Raw genomic sequence first — 18,297 nt, forward strand, 5'->3', positions numbered from 1 at the left:
TGTAGTGTCTTCCTTAGCTATTCCCTTGTTGGGAGATATGTTAAGCATGATGTCAGGGGTATATTCTGTATGACTTAGTCCCTTGGGATTTGAGGTCATGCTTTTTTCTTGTAGGTGATTTTAACTTTAAAATTCATCTGTTTTGTGAATACGTAAGAACTGGGTGTGCTATAAAATTCAAAAAGTACAAAGATATATACATTAGAAAGTCTTCCTCTTACCTCTCTATCCCTTAGTATCCTTGGAGAATATTGGTTTTGGTAGTTGGAATTTTATTTTGTTTGAAATGTTTCTCTTATATTTCATGCACTGTTTTTCTTTTCCATGAAACCATGTAAAGGTTTAATTGAAATGTTCTCTTTCAAGGATATAACTTAAGGTTTTGGGGAGTTGTTTTGCATACTAGATTTAAGTGAGAACTTCAAATAAAGTAAATTTTCTTTATGATTTAAAAACTTGATTTTTTTTCCCCTTTGACATTTGTAGACATACAGTTAGGGACTGTAAATTGCATGCTGGAGTTTGTTTCTTTTTTTTCTTTTTTTGGTACCAGGTATTGAACCTAGGAGGCTCAACCACTGAGCCATATGCCCAGCCCTTTTTATTTTTTCATTTTGAGACAGAGTCTCTCTAAGCTCCTGAGGCTGGCTTCCAACTTGCGATCCTTCTGCCTCAGCCTCCCCAGCTGCAGGATCACAGGTGTGCATCACTGCCCCTGACTGTGCTGGAGTTTTTTCTGAGGGAAGAATATCATTCACCTTATAAATCGAAATGTGATCTTATGGCTTTAATGTGTATTTCTTTTGTTAATAAGGTTGAACATCTTTTTGTTTAATGGTTTGTTATTTATTAAATGTTTAGTATTTTCTTCACATATTTTAAATCTTGTATTTATTTATTTTCTTATTAATAATTTTAGTTGCAGATGGACACAATACCTTTATTTATTTTTATGTGGTGCTGAGGATCGAACCCAGGGCTCACATGTGTGAGGCAAGTGCTGTACCACTGAGCCACAACCTTAGCCCCTAAATCTTATATTTAAAATATACAAAATCACAATACAATTTGTTTATGTTTTTTCTATTGACTATATCCCCCATTTCTTTGCAGTGTCATACCACTTTTTATCTTAATATTGCATAGTGCTGGTTTCATTTATTACTGCTTTTTAAGAATTTTTAAGTCTGTTAATTTATAGATTACTTTTGGTGGGCTAGGCACTGTGCTGAATATTGGGATTTGTTCTGTATCTGGATACAGAAATGAACAAAGTTCTTGCCTCCACAGAGCTTAGATTTTTAATAGGAAATTTGGTCCAATGTATCTTCCAGACTTTTAAAATGTATGCATTTATATTGATCATTTATTTGCAAAAAATACATTATTAATTTATGTATCATGTATTTATTTAGAGTTTACTAAATGATAGGTTCTGCTTTAGGGTAAAAGGTATTCTTGGGGAGTAAGACAGAGAAGGCTCTTGCTTTTGTGGAGCTTCTCTTTTAGTAACAAGCAGCCAGGATAACATAAGCTAAGTGCCACACAGAGGACTGAGGAACAGGTTGGCTCTCAGGGAGCTTTAGGTTTGGTAGTCAGGGTATGCCCATCTGAAGAGATGACATTCATCTAAGCCACGAGAGACACAGGGACAGTGATTGCAGTGCACCAGGATAGAGGAGCAGGTCAAGTGCAAAGGTGAGACATTTGAGAAAAGTTGAGAAGAGCCAGGAAAGCCAGCATGGCCACATCACAGTGGTGAGGGAGGGGGCTAACAAGATGACAGAGATGTGTGCAGAATACTAAAGGCTCTGGAAATCAGAACCTAGAGTTTAGAACTTACTCTAAGTGTGATGGGGAGCCATTGGAGGATACTGAGCAGGAGCTGAAATGTTCCCTCTTGATTCTATGTGAAGAGAGGACTGGGGGCCAAGAGAAGGAGCTGGAAAAGCAGCAGATTGCCTTTCTCCTTCCTTTTCCATTTCATATTTCCTGCATGTTAGTCCCAAATCTTTTTCACTTTGTACCTGCTTTTATGGTAGTTCTTAGTTATATTGTATTGTGTTTGTCTTTCCCCTAACTAGAGAATTCCAGATTCCATATCTAATTTCCTTTTGTATTATCAACTTCTCTTGAACAGTGTTTCACAAATAATAAATGCATGTTTGCTTAATTGAATTTTAGATCACATTTCATTGTTGTGTATTAAAATATATGCTTTTTTTTTCCCCCTAGAGGCGTGGAGCTATTTCTTATGACAGTTCTGATCAGACTGCACTGTACATTCGTATGCTAGGTAAGTACTAATTTATTTTGTATCAATGTTAGTTAAATTATCATGTTATTTGAGGTAGAGGTATCTTTCATTAGGTAGCTTTCATCGCTGGTTACAGCAGAAATTATTAATTTCACTGAAGTTTAGAATCTGGAAGCCAGTATTGAATGTGATATGAATAAAGGAAAGCATTCTTCATGAAAAGTAGTATTATAGGGTTGCTTCATACTAAAGAGATGATTGCCAAAATGGATGAAGACGAGGCCATGAAATATCTGATCAGATAGTCCTGTCACTGGAAGTGTTTTGTTTTCAGTTGTCTGGCAAGGAAAACCATTTGTCTTCTTTTAGTCCTAGTGCTTAAATTTTTGATGTATTACTCAATTTTATAGGTAAATTACTTTATATATATATATATATATATATATTTTTTTTTTTTCTTCTCGCTTCATACACTCCACAATCCCTTCTTTTTAATTCATACTATCGAATATGTATATTCAGGTCCCAATAGGCAAATTTTCTCATTTTTTGTTAGAGGAATCTTCCTGTGGCTCTTCTCATCTCAGAATTCCTCCCTAACTTTAAGATACTGAGCACTGAGCCATCCTTATTTTTTAGCTACCAGTTTGTTCTTTGCTTCCTTCACAAATTGCTTTTCATACTCTTCAGCCCAAATATTCCCCAAGGCCCTCTTATTCCTTTTTTCTCCTCTTTAATTTATCTTGTGCATCTCACCTGCCTCAATTCTGTTCTAAGAGCTGGGGTATAGCTCAGTAGTAGAGCATTTGTCTAGCATGAGCAAGGTCCTGGGTTCAATCCCCAGCACCACCAAAACAAATTCTGTTCTCCTTTAGAATATACTTTTTTCCTCATGAATGTTCAGCTTTTTCCTCTTTACTATCTCCACTTCTAGAAACATATTTAGGATTTTCCTATCCTTAAAGCAGAGTTTCAGACTCACATATTCTTTAATTTTATGGACCATCTCCACATAGGTATGTTATGAATACCTCATGCTTAACGCATCTGCAAATTGATTTTGTGTTCCACAGGTCTGTATGGTGGTCTTTTGCCATCTCAGTAGATAAAACTCCGTTCTCCCCATTGTCAAGTCAAAAACTTAAGAGTCATTTTTTATTTCTCTTTCTTACATACTCCACGTCTAATTTATGAGCAAATCCTCTGGGCAGACACCTGCAAAATACATGCAGAATCTCACCACCCCAGTGTTGTTACCAGCCCAATCTAAACCATGATTGTTGCCTCATCTCTTGAACTTGTTCCTTGACTGGCCTTCCTGCATTCACCCGTGTGCCTCCACTCTATTCTAGTCTGCAGCCAGAAAACCTTTTCAGACAAAGCTAAGTCATCTTACTCTTCTGTTCAGGATCCTCCGATGGTTTTCTGAGAGAACCAGCCACAGCTATTACAATGACCACAAAGGCCCAGTGTGATCTGGTCCTACTGCCTCTCTGACCTCACCTCCCAGGAGTTCCCTCACTTCTCTCTCTCCTGACATGCTGGTCTCTGCTTGTCTTGGAACATGCCAAGCATGCTGCTTTCCTAGAGTGTTTATACTTGCTTTTCCTTATGCTCTGAAACCTCTCACTTCTGATAGTCTTGTGGTGCACTGTCTTACTTCCCTCACGTCCCTGCTTGTTTTCAATAGGGACTTCCCTTCACATGTTTGAATCACTGCCCCCCCCCCCCCCCCCCCCCCCCCCCCCCCCCCCCCCCCCCCCCCCCCCCCCCCCCCCCCCCCCCCCCCCCCCCCCCCCCCCCCCCCCCCCCCCCCCCCCCCCCCCCCCCCCCCCCCCCCCCCCCCCCCCCCCCCCCCCCCCCCCCCCCCCCCCCCCCCCCCCCCCCCCCCCCCCCCCCCCCCCCCCCCCCCCCCCCCCCCCCCCCCCCCCCCCCCCCCCCCCCCCCCCCCCCCCCCCCCCCCCCCCCCCCCCCCCCCCCCCCCCCCCCCCCCCCCCCCCCCCCCCCCCCCCCCCCCCCCCCCCCCCCCCCCCCCCCCCCCCCCCCCCCCCCCCCCCCCCCCCCCCCCCCCCCCCCCCCCCCCCCCCCCCCCCCCCCCCCCCCCCCCCCCCCCCCCCCCCCCCCCCCCCCCCCCCCCCCCCCCCCCCCCCCCCCCCCCCCCCCCCCCCCCCCCCCCCCCCCCCCCCCCCCCCCCCCCCCCCCCCCCCCCCCCCCCCCCCCCCCCCCCCCCCCCCCCCCCCCCCCCCCCCCCCCCCCCCCCCCCCCCCCCCCCCCCCCCCCCCCCCCCCCCCCCCCCCCCCCCCCCCCCCCCCCCCCCCCCCCCCCCCCCCCCCCCCCCCCCCCCCCCCCCCCCCCCCCCCCCCCCCCCCCCCCCCCCCCCCCCCCCCCCCCCCCCCCCCCCCCCCCCCCCCCCCCCCCCCCCCCCCCCCCCCCCCCCCCCCCCCCCCCCCCCCCCCCCCCCCCCCCCCCCCCCCCCCCCCCCCCCCCCCCCCCCCCCCCCCCCCCCCCCCCCCCCCCCCCCCCCCCCCCCCCCCCCCCCCCCCCCCCCCCCCCCCCCCCCCCCCCCCCCCCCCCCCCCCCCCCCCCCCCCCCCCCCCCCCCCCCCCCCCCCCCCCCCCCCCCCCCCCCCCCCCCCCCCCCCCCCCCCNGCATTTCTCTTTAGTGTTCTCCATGTAAAGTCTTCCATAGAATGAAATTGTGTATTTGCTTTATTATTTGTTTTATCCCATAAGATAAAGTTCATGAGGACAGGGACTTTCTGTATTTTGCTTACTGATATATGTGGAGTGCCAGATGTGAGGAGCACTTTTTTGTCACACATGAAAGAGGTGATTAGATCTTATGAGTTGGAGTTAAGGTAGATGGAATGAACCTGGAAGGAAGTAAGTGATGTTCTTACGTAGAGAAACAAAGGGTAACAAAATTGCAAGAGCACAGGGGATGGGACTGAAGACTTGGGGTTAGGAGATTGAAGGTTGTAAAAATGTAATGGGAAGACTGCTCTCTTTGGAACCCACAGGGCTAGGTTTAAATCTTCGCTCACTGTTTACATTAACTTTGTGGCAGGGAACATTGCTATTTAACTTCTCAAAGTCCAGTTTCTGCATCTGTAAAATGTGGATGAAGATTCCTTTGGCTCTTTGACTAGGGAACTAAATAAAGCAATGTCTGTAAGACAAAAAGAGTGCCTTGTATATGGTTGGTACATAAATGTTTCTGTATAGAGAAATGAGTCTGTCCAAAAATCACATGAGTACATGTAGGAACAACGCTGAGCTTGTAAACACCAAAATTTAAGAACCAGCTAAAGACCTTGGGTTGAAACTGATTATGAGAAGAGAGAAAGAAGATTGATCAAATCAAATACATAGAGGAAAGTATAGTAACATTATAATTTATTGCACATTTGTGAAATTGGAAATTTCTTGAGAATAGGTAATGTATTTTCTATTTTTCATATCCCTTATAGCCCATGATATGGTGTGAGACATAGAGTGACTTTTAAAAGTTTGTTCTGAAGATTTTCTGTCTCCTGTAAAATAGATTTGGTTTCCCAGTGGCTTTTTTTTTTTGTAAACTTCACATGAGTAGCAAGGTATTAGATTGGATTATCATGCACCTGAATCATCTTTCAGAAAACTAACTTTAAAATATAGATTATAAGAACTATTATTAGTGTAGGGGTACTCTAAAAAAAATTTCTCCTTATCCAGACTTAAAACTTGATGCTGAAAATTTGTGAACTCCTTCAAATAAATTAGCTCTTAATTTCTTGCTCCATATGTATCATTAATGGGATACTTCTTATGGATGTGATGGCATATGGGCCTCTTTTTGCATGTGGGAGCTTCTTCACAAATGACAGCCTTCTAAACTTACTTCTGCTCTTAATTCTATCCAGGAGATGTACGAGTAAGGAGCCGAGCAGGATTTGAATCAGAAAGAAGAGGTTCTCATCCATATATTGATTTTCGTATTTTTCACTGTAAGTGTTGGCAGTCACAAATGTTTCTTTTAAACTTTCAAAACTAATTTAGGTTTTCATAATATTATGTGGTTTTCCAAGTGGAAACAATACAAAAAACAAAAATTATTTTGTGTTTGGAATTTTTAAAAGCATTTAGGTCATAAGTGACACTATATTTCTGGATGTTAACAAATGCTTAACATTTGCTAATTGGAAAAGGGGGTATTAGGGGCTGGGGTTGTAGCTCAGTGATAGAGTGCTCGCCTAGCATGTGCGAGATCCTGGGTTTGATCCTCTGTACCACATAAAAATAAATAAAATAAAGGTATTGTGTCCAACTACAACTAAAAAGTAAAATATTAAAAAAAAAGAAAAGGGGTATTAAAATATTAACACTGCTTTAGGGCTGGGGATATGTAGCTCAAGTGGTAGAGTGCTTGCCTCACATGCACAAGGCCCTGGATTCAATCCCCAGCACCACACACACACACACACACACACACTCACTATATATAAAACAAAAGTGTCTATATTTTAATATATATATATTAAAATATAGACACTTTTGTTTTAGTTTCTCTTTTATAATTTAACTGTGAAATTACTTTAGTATATTCATTTCTTTTAAAATGTTTTTTAGGAAGTCATTTTTATTACAACTGATTTGTCTCTACTACTCTAAACAATGTTGTTATATGAATGATATTTTATAAAGGTATTTCAGTAGTTTAACAAGGTGTTACCATTTTATGTGAAAATGCACATCACCTTCAAACATCTTGGTAAAATGCATATTTTGGAAGGAAAAATTCTGTGTGGGTCTATCCCATAATGTAGGAAAAGGGAAAAAACAGAACTTCTAAACCCCTTAAATATTAAGTACATTAAATCTGTTTCTGGAGGAGTTCCACTTTTGGTCATGTTGGGTAAAGTAATTTGGATTAACACCCTAACTGAAAAAAATGAGAAAAACTGGATAAAATATGAAAGACATATATTCAGTGTGTCTAAATATTAATAATAAGGCAGAGAGATGAGTCTGGCTTTTCAGACCACTCTTTCCTTGAGTAGCATGTGCTGATTCTGAGAAAGGTTGATAAGAAGCACAACAGAGCTTTCGATGGACACTTACGGCTAGAGAAGCAAAAACAAGTATTTAAAGCCCACCAAGGTTATCGGGTGGTTAGGTACTGGTAAACCCTTCATGCTTAGGTTGGAACCCCAAAGTGCTACCCACATGCTAGAAATAAATGCCAGCTTTGAACTATCTCAGTCACAGATTATAGTTGATCCATGACTAATACTTTCTGCTTAATGAGGGAAAGAAACGTTACTTGTCCCTCAAGGTTGCTAGTCTCAAACACAATTGTGAGAAATGGCCCAGGCTAAATATTCATCAGGACTTTGTATTCTTGGCACATCTCTTAAGAATGTGCATGGATACTTGGGACCTTGGTGAAGGATTACCTCTTCCACTAGTAATAAATGCCTCCAAAACTTATTGTCATAAAACAATCACCTTTTTTTATGCATATGACGCCAAGAATCAGGAATTCACTCAAATCTATCAGATTTGACTTACCTTTGCTAGATGACTTCTTGCTCTTTAATTGGGAATGGCTGGAATGCCGATGCTGGGTCCATATGCCTGGGGCCATGGTTCTCTTCATGTCATATCCTGGGGCTGGAACCTTCAGCATGGTTTCTGCACTTTAGGTCTGGTGTCAGCACTAGGAAGGCTGGAATTGCTGGGGCTGACCAGCATTTCTCTTTCCATAAATGGCAATCTCAGGGTAGTTGGACTTCTTTTTTCCCAGTACTAGGGGTTGAACCCAGGGCCTCACATACAATAGGCAAGTGCTCTACCAGTGAGCTGCAGCCCCAGTCCTTGTTTAAATTTTATTTTGAGACAGGGTCTCACCAAGTTGGCCAGGCTGGCTTTGAACTAGTGAGCTCCTGTCTGAGCCTTCCAAGTAGCTGGGATTAGAGGCTTGCAACACCATGCTTAACTATAATTAGACTTCTTACATGGGAGCTGCCTTTTCCCAGAGAAAGTATTTCAAGAGAAAGGAAGTGTAGGAAATTTGTTTCTGAAGGTCTGGGCCTGGACCCTGCAAAGCATTATGTTTCTGTATTTTCTTGATCAGCCATGTCACACAGCTTGCTCAGACTAATGGAGAGAGGATGTAGGCCACAGTTACCAAAGGGAATACAGTTGAAAGTTTTTAAATCCTCCTTCTTTAATCTGGCACAAAATTTGTTGATAAAGTAACTTAGGTTCTATAAGGAGAAGAGATAATCTCACAGAAGCAGTCTTTGAGGAGACAATGGCTGAGAAGTCTTTACAAAGTGATAAAAGACAGTAAGGCATAAACTGACTGCAGTGGCGCATGCCTGTAAACCCATTGGCTCAGGAGGCTGAGGTGGATCATAAATTCAAAGCCAGCCTCAGCAACTTAGTAAGGCCCTAAGCAATTTAGCAAGACCCAGTCTCAAAATAAAATATAAAAAGGGCTGGAAATGTGGCTCAGTGGTTTAGTGCCCCTGGGTTCAATCCCTGGTACCAAAACAACAACAACAACAAGACATTAAGGCATAGATTTAAGAAGCACTATAAATCTCAAAAAGAGAAACATTAAAAGAAACCCACATTACATATTGTATACTATTACATAGTATAACTGTAAATACTGAAGTCAAAAAGAAAATATTAAAGTTGTGAGAGAGAAAAAAGTCACCTTCAAAAGAGTGGTTATGAGATTGTCAGAAGCAGATTGTTTCATTTTCTTTTTTTCTTGGGGTCCTCTAACTTGAGCCATAGTGTATAGGGTGTATTGATTTCAGAGGTAACTTCATCCTCTGCATCCTGGGTGGTGATGGTGGCCACACAGATGTGTTGGTGGGGCAGGGCTGAGGCAAGGTAGTTCATTTACAAAAGAACTGAAATGCTAAAAGACAAAGGAAAGATAGCTCTGCTGTGCTAGAAAAACTAAATAACTGTCAAACTAAAATTTTATCCACAAACTTCTACAGAGTAGAAAGAAAAGGACATACTTCATAATTATTATGTAAGGCTAGCAAGGTCTTTATATTAACTAACTGATGTGGATACAACAAGAACAGAAAATTGCAGCCAAATCACTCATGGATATGCATAACATAATTGAATTAAATCTGTAGTATATTAGAAGACTAACGTATTTTGACCCAATTTGTGTTTTCTAGGATTATAAGGTTGGTTTAATATTGAAAAGTCAATCAGTGTAATTTGGTACAACTTTATAGGAAACTGTAAGACATTATAGAGGAAAATTAAATTGACCAAAATAGAGACATATACAATTTGTTCATGATTCAGAAGACTAAATAGAAATGTCAGTTTTTCTCAAATTGACCTGTGTATAAGTTTAGTGAAATAATAATAAAACTCACTATTTTTTTCCTAATGGAATGAACAAGCTGATTCTAAAACTTATATATAAGATTAAAAAAGTCAAGAATAACTCAGACAATCAGGAAAAAGAGCTGTTATAGGATTTGCTTCTCCTGGATATCAAAATTTATTATAGCATATAATAACTAAATTAGGATGATATTAGTTAAAGGATTGACAAATGGGAATAATGGCACTTTATGGAGTCCAGAAAAACATCCACACGTCTATGGTATTTATGACAAATGTGGTAATGTAGATAGAAGGTGAACAGTGCTATCAGATGGATGTCCTTATGGAGAATAATGAATCTGAATTCGTACCAGACATGAAAAAAATCAAATTTTGATGCGTTACCTTTGCCAAATTATGCTGATAATTCAGATAAGATGAGGAATAAGAATTGATATAGCTATGGGAAGATGGTGGTAGGGAGGCCTGAGATAGGAGTGGATATAATTATGAGAGAATAGAAAGATAGGAATTAGAGATAGCAAGGACAGACAACTTTTTTTTAGAGACTTACATTGCAAAGGGGAAAGAAAAAGAGTGATGACGGGGGAAGTAGAATCACTGAAGCTTGAAATTAATAGCAAAGTTAGAACACAGTTGAAGACTGTTTAGCTTACAGGACAATTTGTAACTTTGAAATATTTATGTTTATGAGAAAGTATGAACTAAGTCAACTAAGTAGTCCAATCAAGAAGTAAGAAAAAGAATAACAAAGGATACCTAAGAATAGGTGAAGAAAGCAACTAGTAATAATAAACAGAATTTAATGAATTAGAAAACTAAAATAAAAATGGAACTATTAAATACTGAGTTTATAATAAATTGGTAATTAACTTAAGAAAGGATTTAATGAAGTTAAGATGCATACCCAAAAATTATAGGGAAAGGCCCAACAGATATAAAGAAAATTAAGGAATCAAAATAGTCTATTTAGCATGACTCTAAAAATACATTTAAATAGCTGTATGATCCAGAAAATTTTCTTGAAAGTTGTAGTTTATCTTATCAGAACTGAATGAAGATAATTCAGCTACATGATATCAACAATTGTCAAGATTTATGGGGCACCTGTGAGGTTAAAACTGTTTTCATAATAATGCTAAGATGTTAATTTGCCTTTCTTACTCTTATTCTCTCACACAGGTCTAGTGGAATTTTCTGAGGCTACAAAATGTGTGATATCTCACATTCGGTATAGTAGCAGATATGAGAAATAGCCATATATTGAAGAGATTTACAGAAATGTAAAATAGTGTCTTTCTTCCTTCCCTCACTTTTACTTATTTATTTATTTATTTTGATGAACTCTTGCTCTGTTGCCCAGACTGGCCTGCCTAGGAACTCAGCTTCGTGGATCCTCCTGCCTTAGCTTCTGGAGGAGCTGGAACTGTAACAGTAACAGGCATGTGCCATTGTGCCTGACTTTCATTAACTTTTTCTTTATTTTGAAAGACATTTTTTTTTAATTAAAAATTATTTTGTTTATATTAACATGTTATGGGCTTATTGTTATTTTTAAATGAAGTAATAATATGTTTCAATTTTTAATTAATCCTATATTCATTTCCATCAAAATAAAAACATATCTGAAAAAATTAATAGAAATTAAATAAAAGATTGACTTCAAATTTATAGTAAATAAACAGAAGTAATATTTTTATAAGTCTCATTCTTGTTCTAATTTGCATTTGTTTGATAACTACTGATTCAGCACTAGCTCACATGTTTACTTTATAATTCTATATTATTTTACTATGAATTTGTTAAAGCTTTAACAAATTAAGGCTAATCATTCCACAGTTGAGAAAAATAATTTTAATACATAAAGCAGGAGATACTTCTAATGTACAAAACTAGAATAGTGCCAAATACTACTAATTATCAAAGAAAAAGCGACAATGAAAAACTTTAACCTCTTAAATTAGCAGTTTTTTTTTGTTTGTTTGTTTTTTTTAAAGATAACTCCTAAAACTGGCTTGGGTAAAATAAATTTTCTCTCATACATAATTAGTACTAGTGGAAAGTGAAGTTTCAGTTGGGAGAACAAATTATAATTTGTAATTATAAGCAATACTTATAAATTACCCTTAAAATCTTCATAGTAATAACTCCATGTCAAAAAGAACAGACATTTGTGCTGGAGATGTGGTACTTAGTGGTAGAGCACTTGTGTAGCATGTACGGGGAGCCCTGGGCTGGGTCCTTGGTGCCACAAAAAATAAAAATAAATAAGTAATAAATATTTACACATTTGCAAATTTATTTTTTAATTAAATAACAAACATGTATACATTTACATATTTTTAAAAATATTTACATATTTTTAAATAAAATTTCTGTATTTTAAATTTTAAATATTAAATACTTATATAGTAAACTTAAAATTTTTAATTTTTATCATGGTAAATATCAATTACCATACTCACAAAAACTAAAGTTATTTGGAGTAAATAATAAACACTTTTCAAGAGTATAAAGGAATCCTCAAAAACAATATGTTAGAGAAAGTCACATTAAGTGTTCTCTCTCAAAGCCTGAGGGCCGGAGATGCAGCAGATTCTTCCAGATTTTTTTCAGAGATTTTAAAAACTCTTTCAGATTACAGAAAAGAAACCATTCAAATTTATTTTATAAAGCAAATGTAGCTTTTTTAGAAGCAAGTACAATATTTTCACTGTAAATGTCAGTAAAAAAACATTCTACAACTATTATCAAAAAGAATAAAAGAATAATGCTTCCTTCTTAGTTCGGGAAGCAAGAATGAATCAATATATAGGTTTTTTTTTTCCCCCTATAACAATATAGTGGAAACTGGCGACAAAAAATTGGTTGCTTCTGAGAGGGAAACTGGGTGGCTTTACAACATGGAAGGGAAAAGAAACTTTTTGTTGTGTACCTTTCGAATTTTGATACATATAAATGTGTTATGCCTTGAAAAGTTTAGATTAAAATATTTGATAAACAAGGATAGACTAGGAAACCAGTAAGAGAGTGAAGTCTAAACATTGGTATCAGTATGAATAAAAGTATAGTTGTATTTGAGGTTTCTAATATGTCCCCTGATTTTCACTAAATTTAGTAAAATAGAGGATTTGGGAAATGTAATTGTTTATAAAGTGTTGGGAGTTTTAAATGGGGAATATATGAGATATTTTGGTGGGGTGGAATGTTAGAAATGATCAAATTATTGAAAAGTATCTGATGGAACAAAAATAGTATGTGTACCTTCTAAATCATTAGGAAATCAGGAACACATAATATGAGTCTGAAGGACAAGATAAGAGACATAAGACTAAATATATTGATGTGATAACAAGGCAAACAGGTTAGATATTCTTTTTAGGAGATAAAGATTCCCAGATAATAAATGTAACTCCATGACAAACAGTGGTCCAAAATAATACACTGCAGTATGAGGCGTGACTACCAGGGTTTGGTAATCCTGATCTACTGATATGAGAACTTTGCAGTATAGTATCTTAGAAGAGAGGACAGCTCAGTCTTGAGAGCAGCTCACTCGCTGCCTTTTGGATCTCATTGTGCTATTTATCAAAGGTGATGAATATCTAAGACTTTAGGTTGTAGTTGGAAATTATCCTTGTAGAATGAGTTTCTTAGTTACAACAAAACAAGAATATCTGTCTTTATTTAAAATATAATTTGGAGGGAGAAAAAAAGGAATTTTTCTTTTCTACTGGTTTAGTAGGATCTGCTTATCACACAGCTCAGAATTCCTTAAAATATTTAATCCAGTGTTTTTTGTGAAATGTGATCTAATCAGGGATTGAGCACATGCTCCTGCTATGACTAAAACCTGTTACCTTTCTCCTCTTCTACTGACTTCTTTGTTTAGTTTTGTCTGAACTTGTTCTCTGCAGGAATTAACTTCTAAAGCTTGTCCTTAATTTAACCCTAGGCTTGAATTTCTGCAAGTCTGAGCTGCCTCAGACTTCATGACCAATAGTCACTCTTTTCTTTCCAGTTGTGAACCTCAAGGTTTTTTCCCTGTGGAGTATATCATTTCCCCTCACACTAGTTGAAGATATTTTTGTGGTGGCAAGGTTGTTTTGTATCTCTACTTTCCTGTGAAGTGTCCTGGGATGAGGATTCCTATGATTGAAGTCATATACTCATTCATCTTCTATAATTTCAGACTTGGTAGAGTTCCCTTCACTTAAGCAACTCTGTAGGATGGGTTTAAACCTTCAGAGGTACTAAAGCATCAAAATCTGTGGAGGTACTGAAGAATTAAATGTCTATAATAAGCCCTTTTCCTTATTTACCTATAATTTAAAATAATACTATTTTTCACAGTGACACAAGAACTTTACTTACATGCTGAAATAAAAATAGTTTCTAGATGAAGGCCAGGTATAGTGGCACAAGCTGTAATCCCAGCAGTTTGGGAGGCTAAAACCAGAGGATCACAAGTTCAAGGCCATCCTTGGCAACTTAATGAGACCCTGTCTCAAAACCTTGAAAAAAGGATTGGGGATGTAGCCTGCAGGATAGAATCCCCAAGATCTGTCCTCCTTCTCAAATAGTTAATATTCTGATCTTAAAATTCTGGATATGTGTATTAAATTCATTGAAACTAGAATTTTCTCTGCTTACAATGTCTCAACTCTTTTTTTCACTTTTGTTTTGTTTTGTTTTGGTTTTTGGTATTGGGGATTGAACCCAGAGGCACTTAACCATTGAGCCACATCCCCATCCCTTTTATAGACTTTATTTAGAGACAGGGTCTCACTGAATTGCTAAGATTGGCTTGAACTCAGAATCCTCTGTCTTAGCCTCTGGAACCAGTGGGATTATTGGGTGTGTACCACCATGCCTGTCTACCTTTTCACTTTTACCTAAATTTACTATTTATTACACTATTAATTTCTCTGTTGTAAAAATCTTGTGTCTGTTTTTTTCATTTCTTAAACCCAGTTTGTCATTAAATCCAATGTATTTTTGCATTCTAAAATAGCTGCCATGTTTATCTGCTCTCTGACCTCCTTATCTCATATCCTTCTTGATCTAGACCTTTATCACCACTGTCTGGGATCATTGTGGTAAACACCTAACCCTTGTCCTTACTTTCAGAATTTCTGTTCCTTGCTTCATCCTCTACTCTGCACCCAGGGTCAGGTCTTTCTCAAGGGAGGGAAAGTTTAAATGTGGGGGGGAAATGTGTATATGCTGTTAGTATGTTTATTAAAATATACTAACAGCATATACATCTAAAGAAATTAGACATCCACACTGCAATATTGAGCTTTTCTTTGAAGATTTTTATATTACATAAGCAATGTTTGGGTGATATAATGAAGATGCATTCTCTAAAGAACCAGCTAGATCCAAGACAGCTTGTCAGGGAACAATTACAGGCCCCACTGTTAACTGCAAGCAGAACAATAATTTTATCACGTAGATTACAGTTTGTGATGCCATGAGTTTTTGTGGTTTGGGTTGTGTTTTTGCCATAGCTCTTATTCTCTAAAGTACTGTACATTTATCTTCACAATAGGATTTGCCATAGGCCTTATTATTCAGCAAGTTTTGACTGAAGTGTCTTTCTAAAATGGGGCAAAAAATGTAGAAGAAAATCAGGTGAACATAGAAGCACACTAAACTGCAAAAAGCAATCAACTTAACTATTAAACAAATGAATTAGTATCACAATAAGTTAAACAAAGAATCAACTGAGGTGCAGGTGGTAGGAGTTCACTTAGAGACTCTGGAGAGGGCAATTTGGCAGTATATACTAAGTGATTTAAACATCGTTCCTCCTCTTTGGTTTTACCATTAGAAATACATGCAAAAGAAATAATCCTATATAAATGTTAAGCTACATGCAAAGCCATTCAAATTGGCCTTATTTATAATAGGAAAATGTGTTAAATTAATTAAAATGGTGTTATTCACTGAAGTTTATAGAAATAAAGGACCAGAATGTTTATAACCCACCCTTAATGTTTAGAAAAAAGAATTAGGTCTACACACACAGGTAATGATATAGCAGACATTATTAATGGAAAATCTTAGTAAAGAGTCCTCTTTGAATTGTTTGTTTCTATTTGTTTAACTTTTTGTATTTTGAAATTTTCTCTAAAAAGTTTAAAAGTGCGTTATGAAATTAGAACCCATAAAAATCATAGTTTATATTGAGATTACATATTTGTTGATTGATATTAAACCAGTCCTCTGGTTGTTTACAAAAAACTGTGAGTTCAGACTTTGGGAAGACATTTTTAAACTTGTTTGTATTCATGGTTGTAGAGGGTGGAGGGATTTTAATGATCATGAATTCTCTTTGCCAAGACATGTTTCTCAAGGATCTGGTATAAATCTGCAGTCAGAGTTAGTTTGGCAGCTTTGTCATACTGATTCTGCTTTAATTAATACATTCTATAATTTTTAAGTCAAGTATTTTCTGAGATTGGATCTGTCATAGAAAGCTCTTATTTTTATCTAGCTTTGTGTGTGTGTGTGTGTGTGTGTGTGTGTGATAGAGATACTCTTAAGTATTCGCTCCATGCTAAAATAAAATTTTAAATAAATAAAAATTTCCCCAACTCAAGAGGGTTTGAAGTATTCTTTGACCTATTTGTATTTTTATGAATTACATCTTTTTATTATAGCCCAAAAGATAATATTTATCATACATATTTACACAGTTTATGAGTTTGAAAAAGGGATTTTTAACATAAGAAAGTCATTGATCTCATTATTTTAGAATAGCCAGAAACATTCCTTGGAGTATTGTCTCAAAGTAATATTTTCTTTTTGGAGTGTTCTGCTTTATGATTTAATCAGAACACACTTATCAGTGGGAATAATATGAGTAATTTGTGTTAAAGCATTTGGAAGCTCTTAGCTTGTAAAGATACTGTTAAAATTTTTAGATGCTCACATTAGTCAAAAAATTTTATTGGACCTTCTAGAAGGACAGTGATTTCTTACAGAACAGAAAGGACAGGCTCTGATGCAGTAGGAAAAGTGTCACAAGTAGTCCATAAGTATTTGTACTGTGCTAGTCTGTAAGGATTTGTTTAGGAAACAAAAAGCTGAGTTGATGCTTCACATTTAACCTCTTTTTCTCTTGTCTGTTCCCCAAAGCTGTGCATAGAATCCTTCAATGAAATTCCCAAATTCAATGAGTGCTACAGGATGAGCAGCAAATAAAGTATCTCTAGCTCTTCAAAGTGTATGATGATTTTCTATGCCTTAATAAAAACAAGTGTTGGTTGGACTTAGTAGTTTATTTTTTAGCTATGAGAAGCTTGATTAGTTTCTGACAAATATTTAAACTGAAAATGTTGGCATTAATACTTTGCAAGACCCAAAGAGAAACTTTTTAACTCCTATCTCATTTTTCAAAGATCCCTACCCTTCAGACCAGCCCTGTCTCAGGGTATTTTCACCAATAAGGTGCAGATTTCTTGTCCTCCTGCATTTAATAAATATATTCTTCCCCACCCCCTATTTATAAACTGGTGTTATAATTATACAGAATAGTAGAATTCATTGTTACATGTTTGTACATGCACACACTATAACAATATAATTTGATCAGTTTTGTTCCCCTGAATAAACATTCTTTTTTTTCCTGTAACTTTATTTTATTTATGATGGCCCTTAATTTTAAACTATTTAATCTCAACCATAATTTGGGGAAATTCTGTTCAAGTTTGAGGCACCTACTAATGATGAGCAATATGTAAACTAATAATTTGGTAGGAAAAGGTGATGAGGGGAGAGAAAAAGGAGGGAGAAAGAAGGAAGTTGATCAGTGGGAGAGAGAGCAACAGACAGAGTGCTGGGCTGACAGCACAGAGGTTTACCACAAAAGTGGTCGGGAACTTGTAGCTCCCCACGGTGGGCTCCTTTGCTCCTCAGTGTGGTTCCATACTGTGGCCGCCTTACCTCACTGGGCTTTCTCAAGTTTCCACTTTCTCACAACTCAGGAGAGAACCAAGGGATTCACCCATTTCTGTTTTTTTCTTTAGAATAAGTGGCTTACATTTAGTAGGATAAAATAAACTAAGAGATTCACTCATTTCCATTTTTTTCTTTTGAATAAATGACTTACATTAAGTGAGCTAAAGTAAAAGTTCCAAATAGTCCTACAAAGATTTCTCTCCGTTCGGTTGGCTGTTCTCTTTAAAGTATTTTGAATCTTAATTTAACATAACGAAGTGAATTTCATGTTGATTTTTTGTCAAAAATTCATTTCTTGTTTGCTCTAAATTTAGTAATTCTTTTAGTTACACTTTATCTTGAGCTTATAGAATAACAAACCCTAATATCTTTAAATATAAAAGAATTATTATAATCCCATTCCACATGCCCACTTAGAGATTCTGGCATGCTTATTAAATAGTAATGGAAGTTGTCAGCTTGACAGTTCTCTGCGTGGAATTTGCCAAAGCTCATTGACGTCATCCAGACCAGAGGGCACAGTGTCTGCCAATGTCTGACAAGATGTAATACAAGGAATATGTTTCTTTACAGTTTTTTCACATCCACACAAATGTAGTTTTTTCCATTTCTTTTTTATTGGCACACAATAATGTTCCAGTCCACATAAATGTGTTTTGCCCATTATCTTGAGCTCTTTATTCATTTTTGCACTGTACT

General features: G+C 37.9%; 1 protein-coding gene across 7 annotated transcripts in view; it reads left to right on the plus strand.

Annotated features, from left to right (window-relative positions):
* Nucleotides 1-18,297, plus strand: part of Pde7a (phosphodiesterase 7A) — a 104,373-nt gene that overhangs the window by 54,611 nt on the left and 31,465 nt on the right. For all 7 annotated transcript variants that reach the window (XR_007340557.1, XR_007340558.1, XR_007340556.1 and 4 more), the window contains exons 2-3: nucleotides 2,236-2,296; nucleotides 6,159-6,242. Coding sequence is in view for 3 of the 7 variants with exons in the window: in XM_048782996.1 (XP_048638953.1) it covers nucleotides 2,236-2,296; nucleotides 6,159-6,242 (145 nt within the window). In the remaining 4 variants the exon portion in view is untranslated. The remainder of the gene's footprint in view (nucleotides 1-2,235; nucleotides 2,297-6,158; nucleotides 6,243-18,297) is intronic.

Source organism: Marmota marmota, unplaced genomic scaffold (genome assembly GCF_001458135.2).
Source record: "Marmota marmota marmota unplaced genomic scaffold, marMar, whole genome shotgun sequence".
Taxonomy (NCBI): Eukaryota; Metazoa; Chordata; class Mammalia; order Rodentia; family Sciuridae; genus Marmota; species Marmota marmota.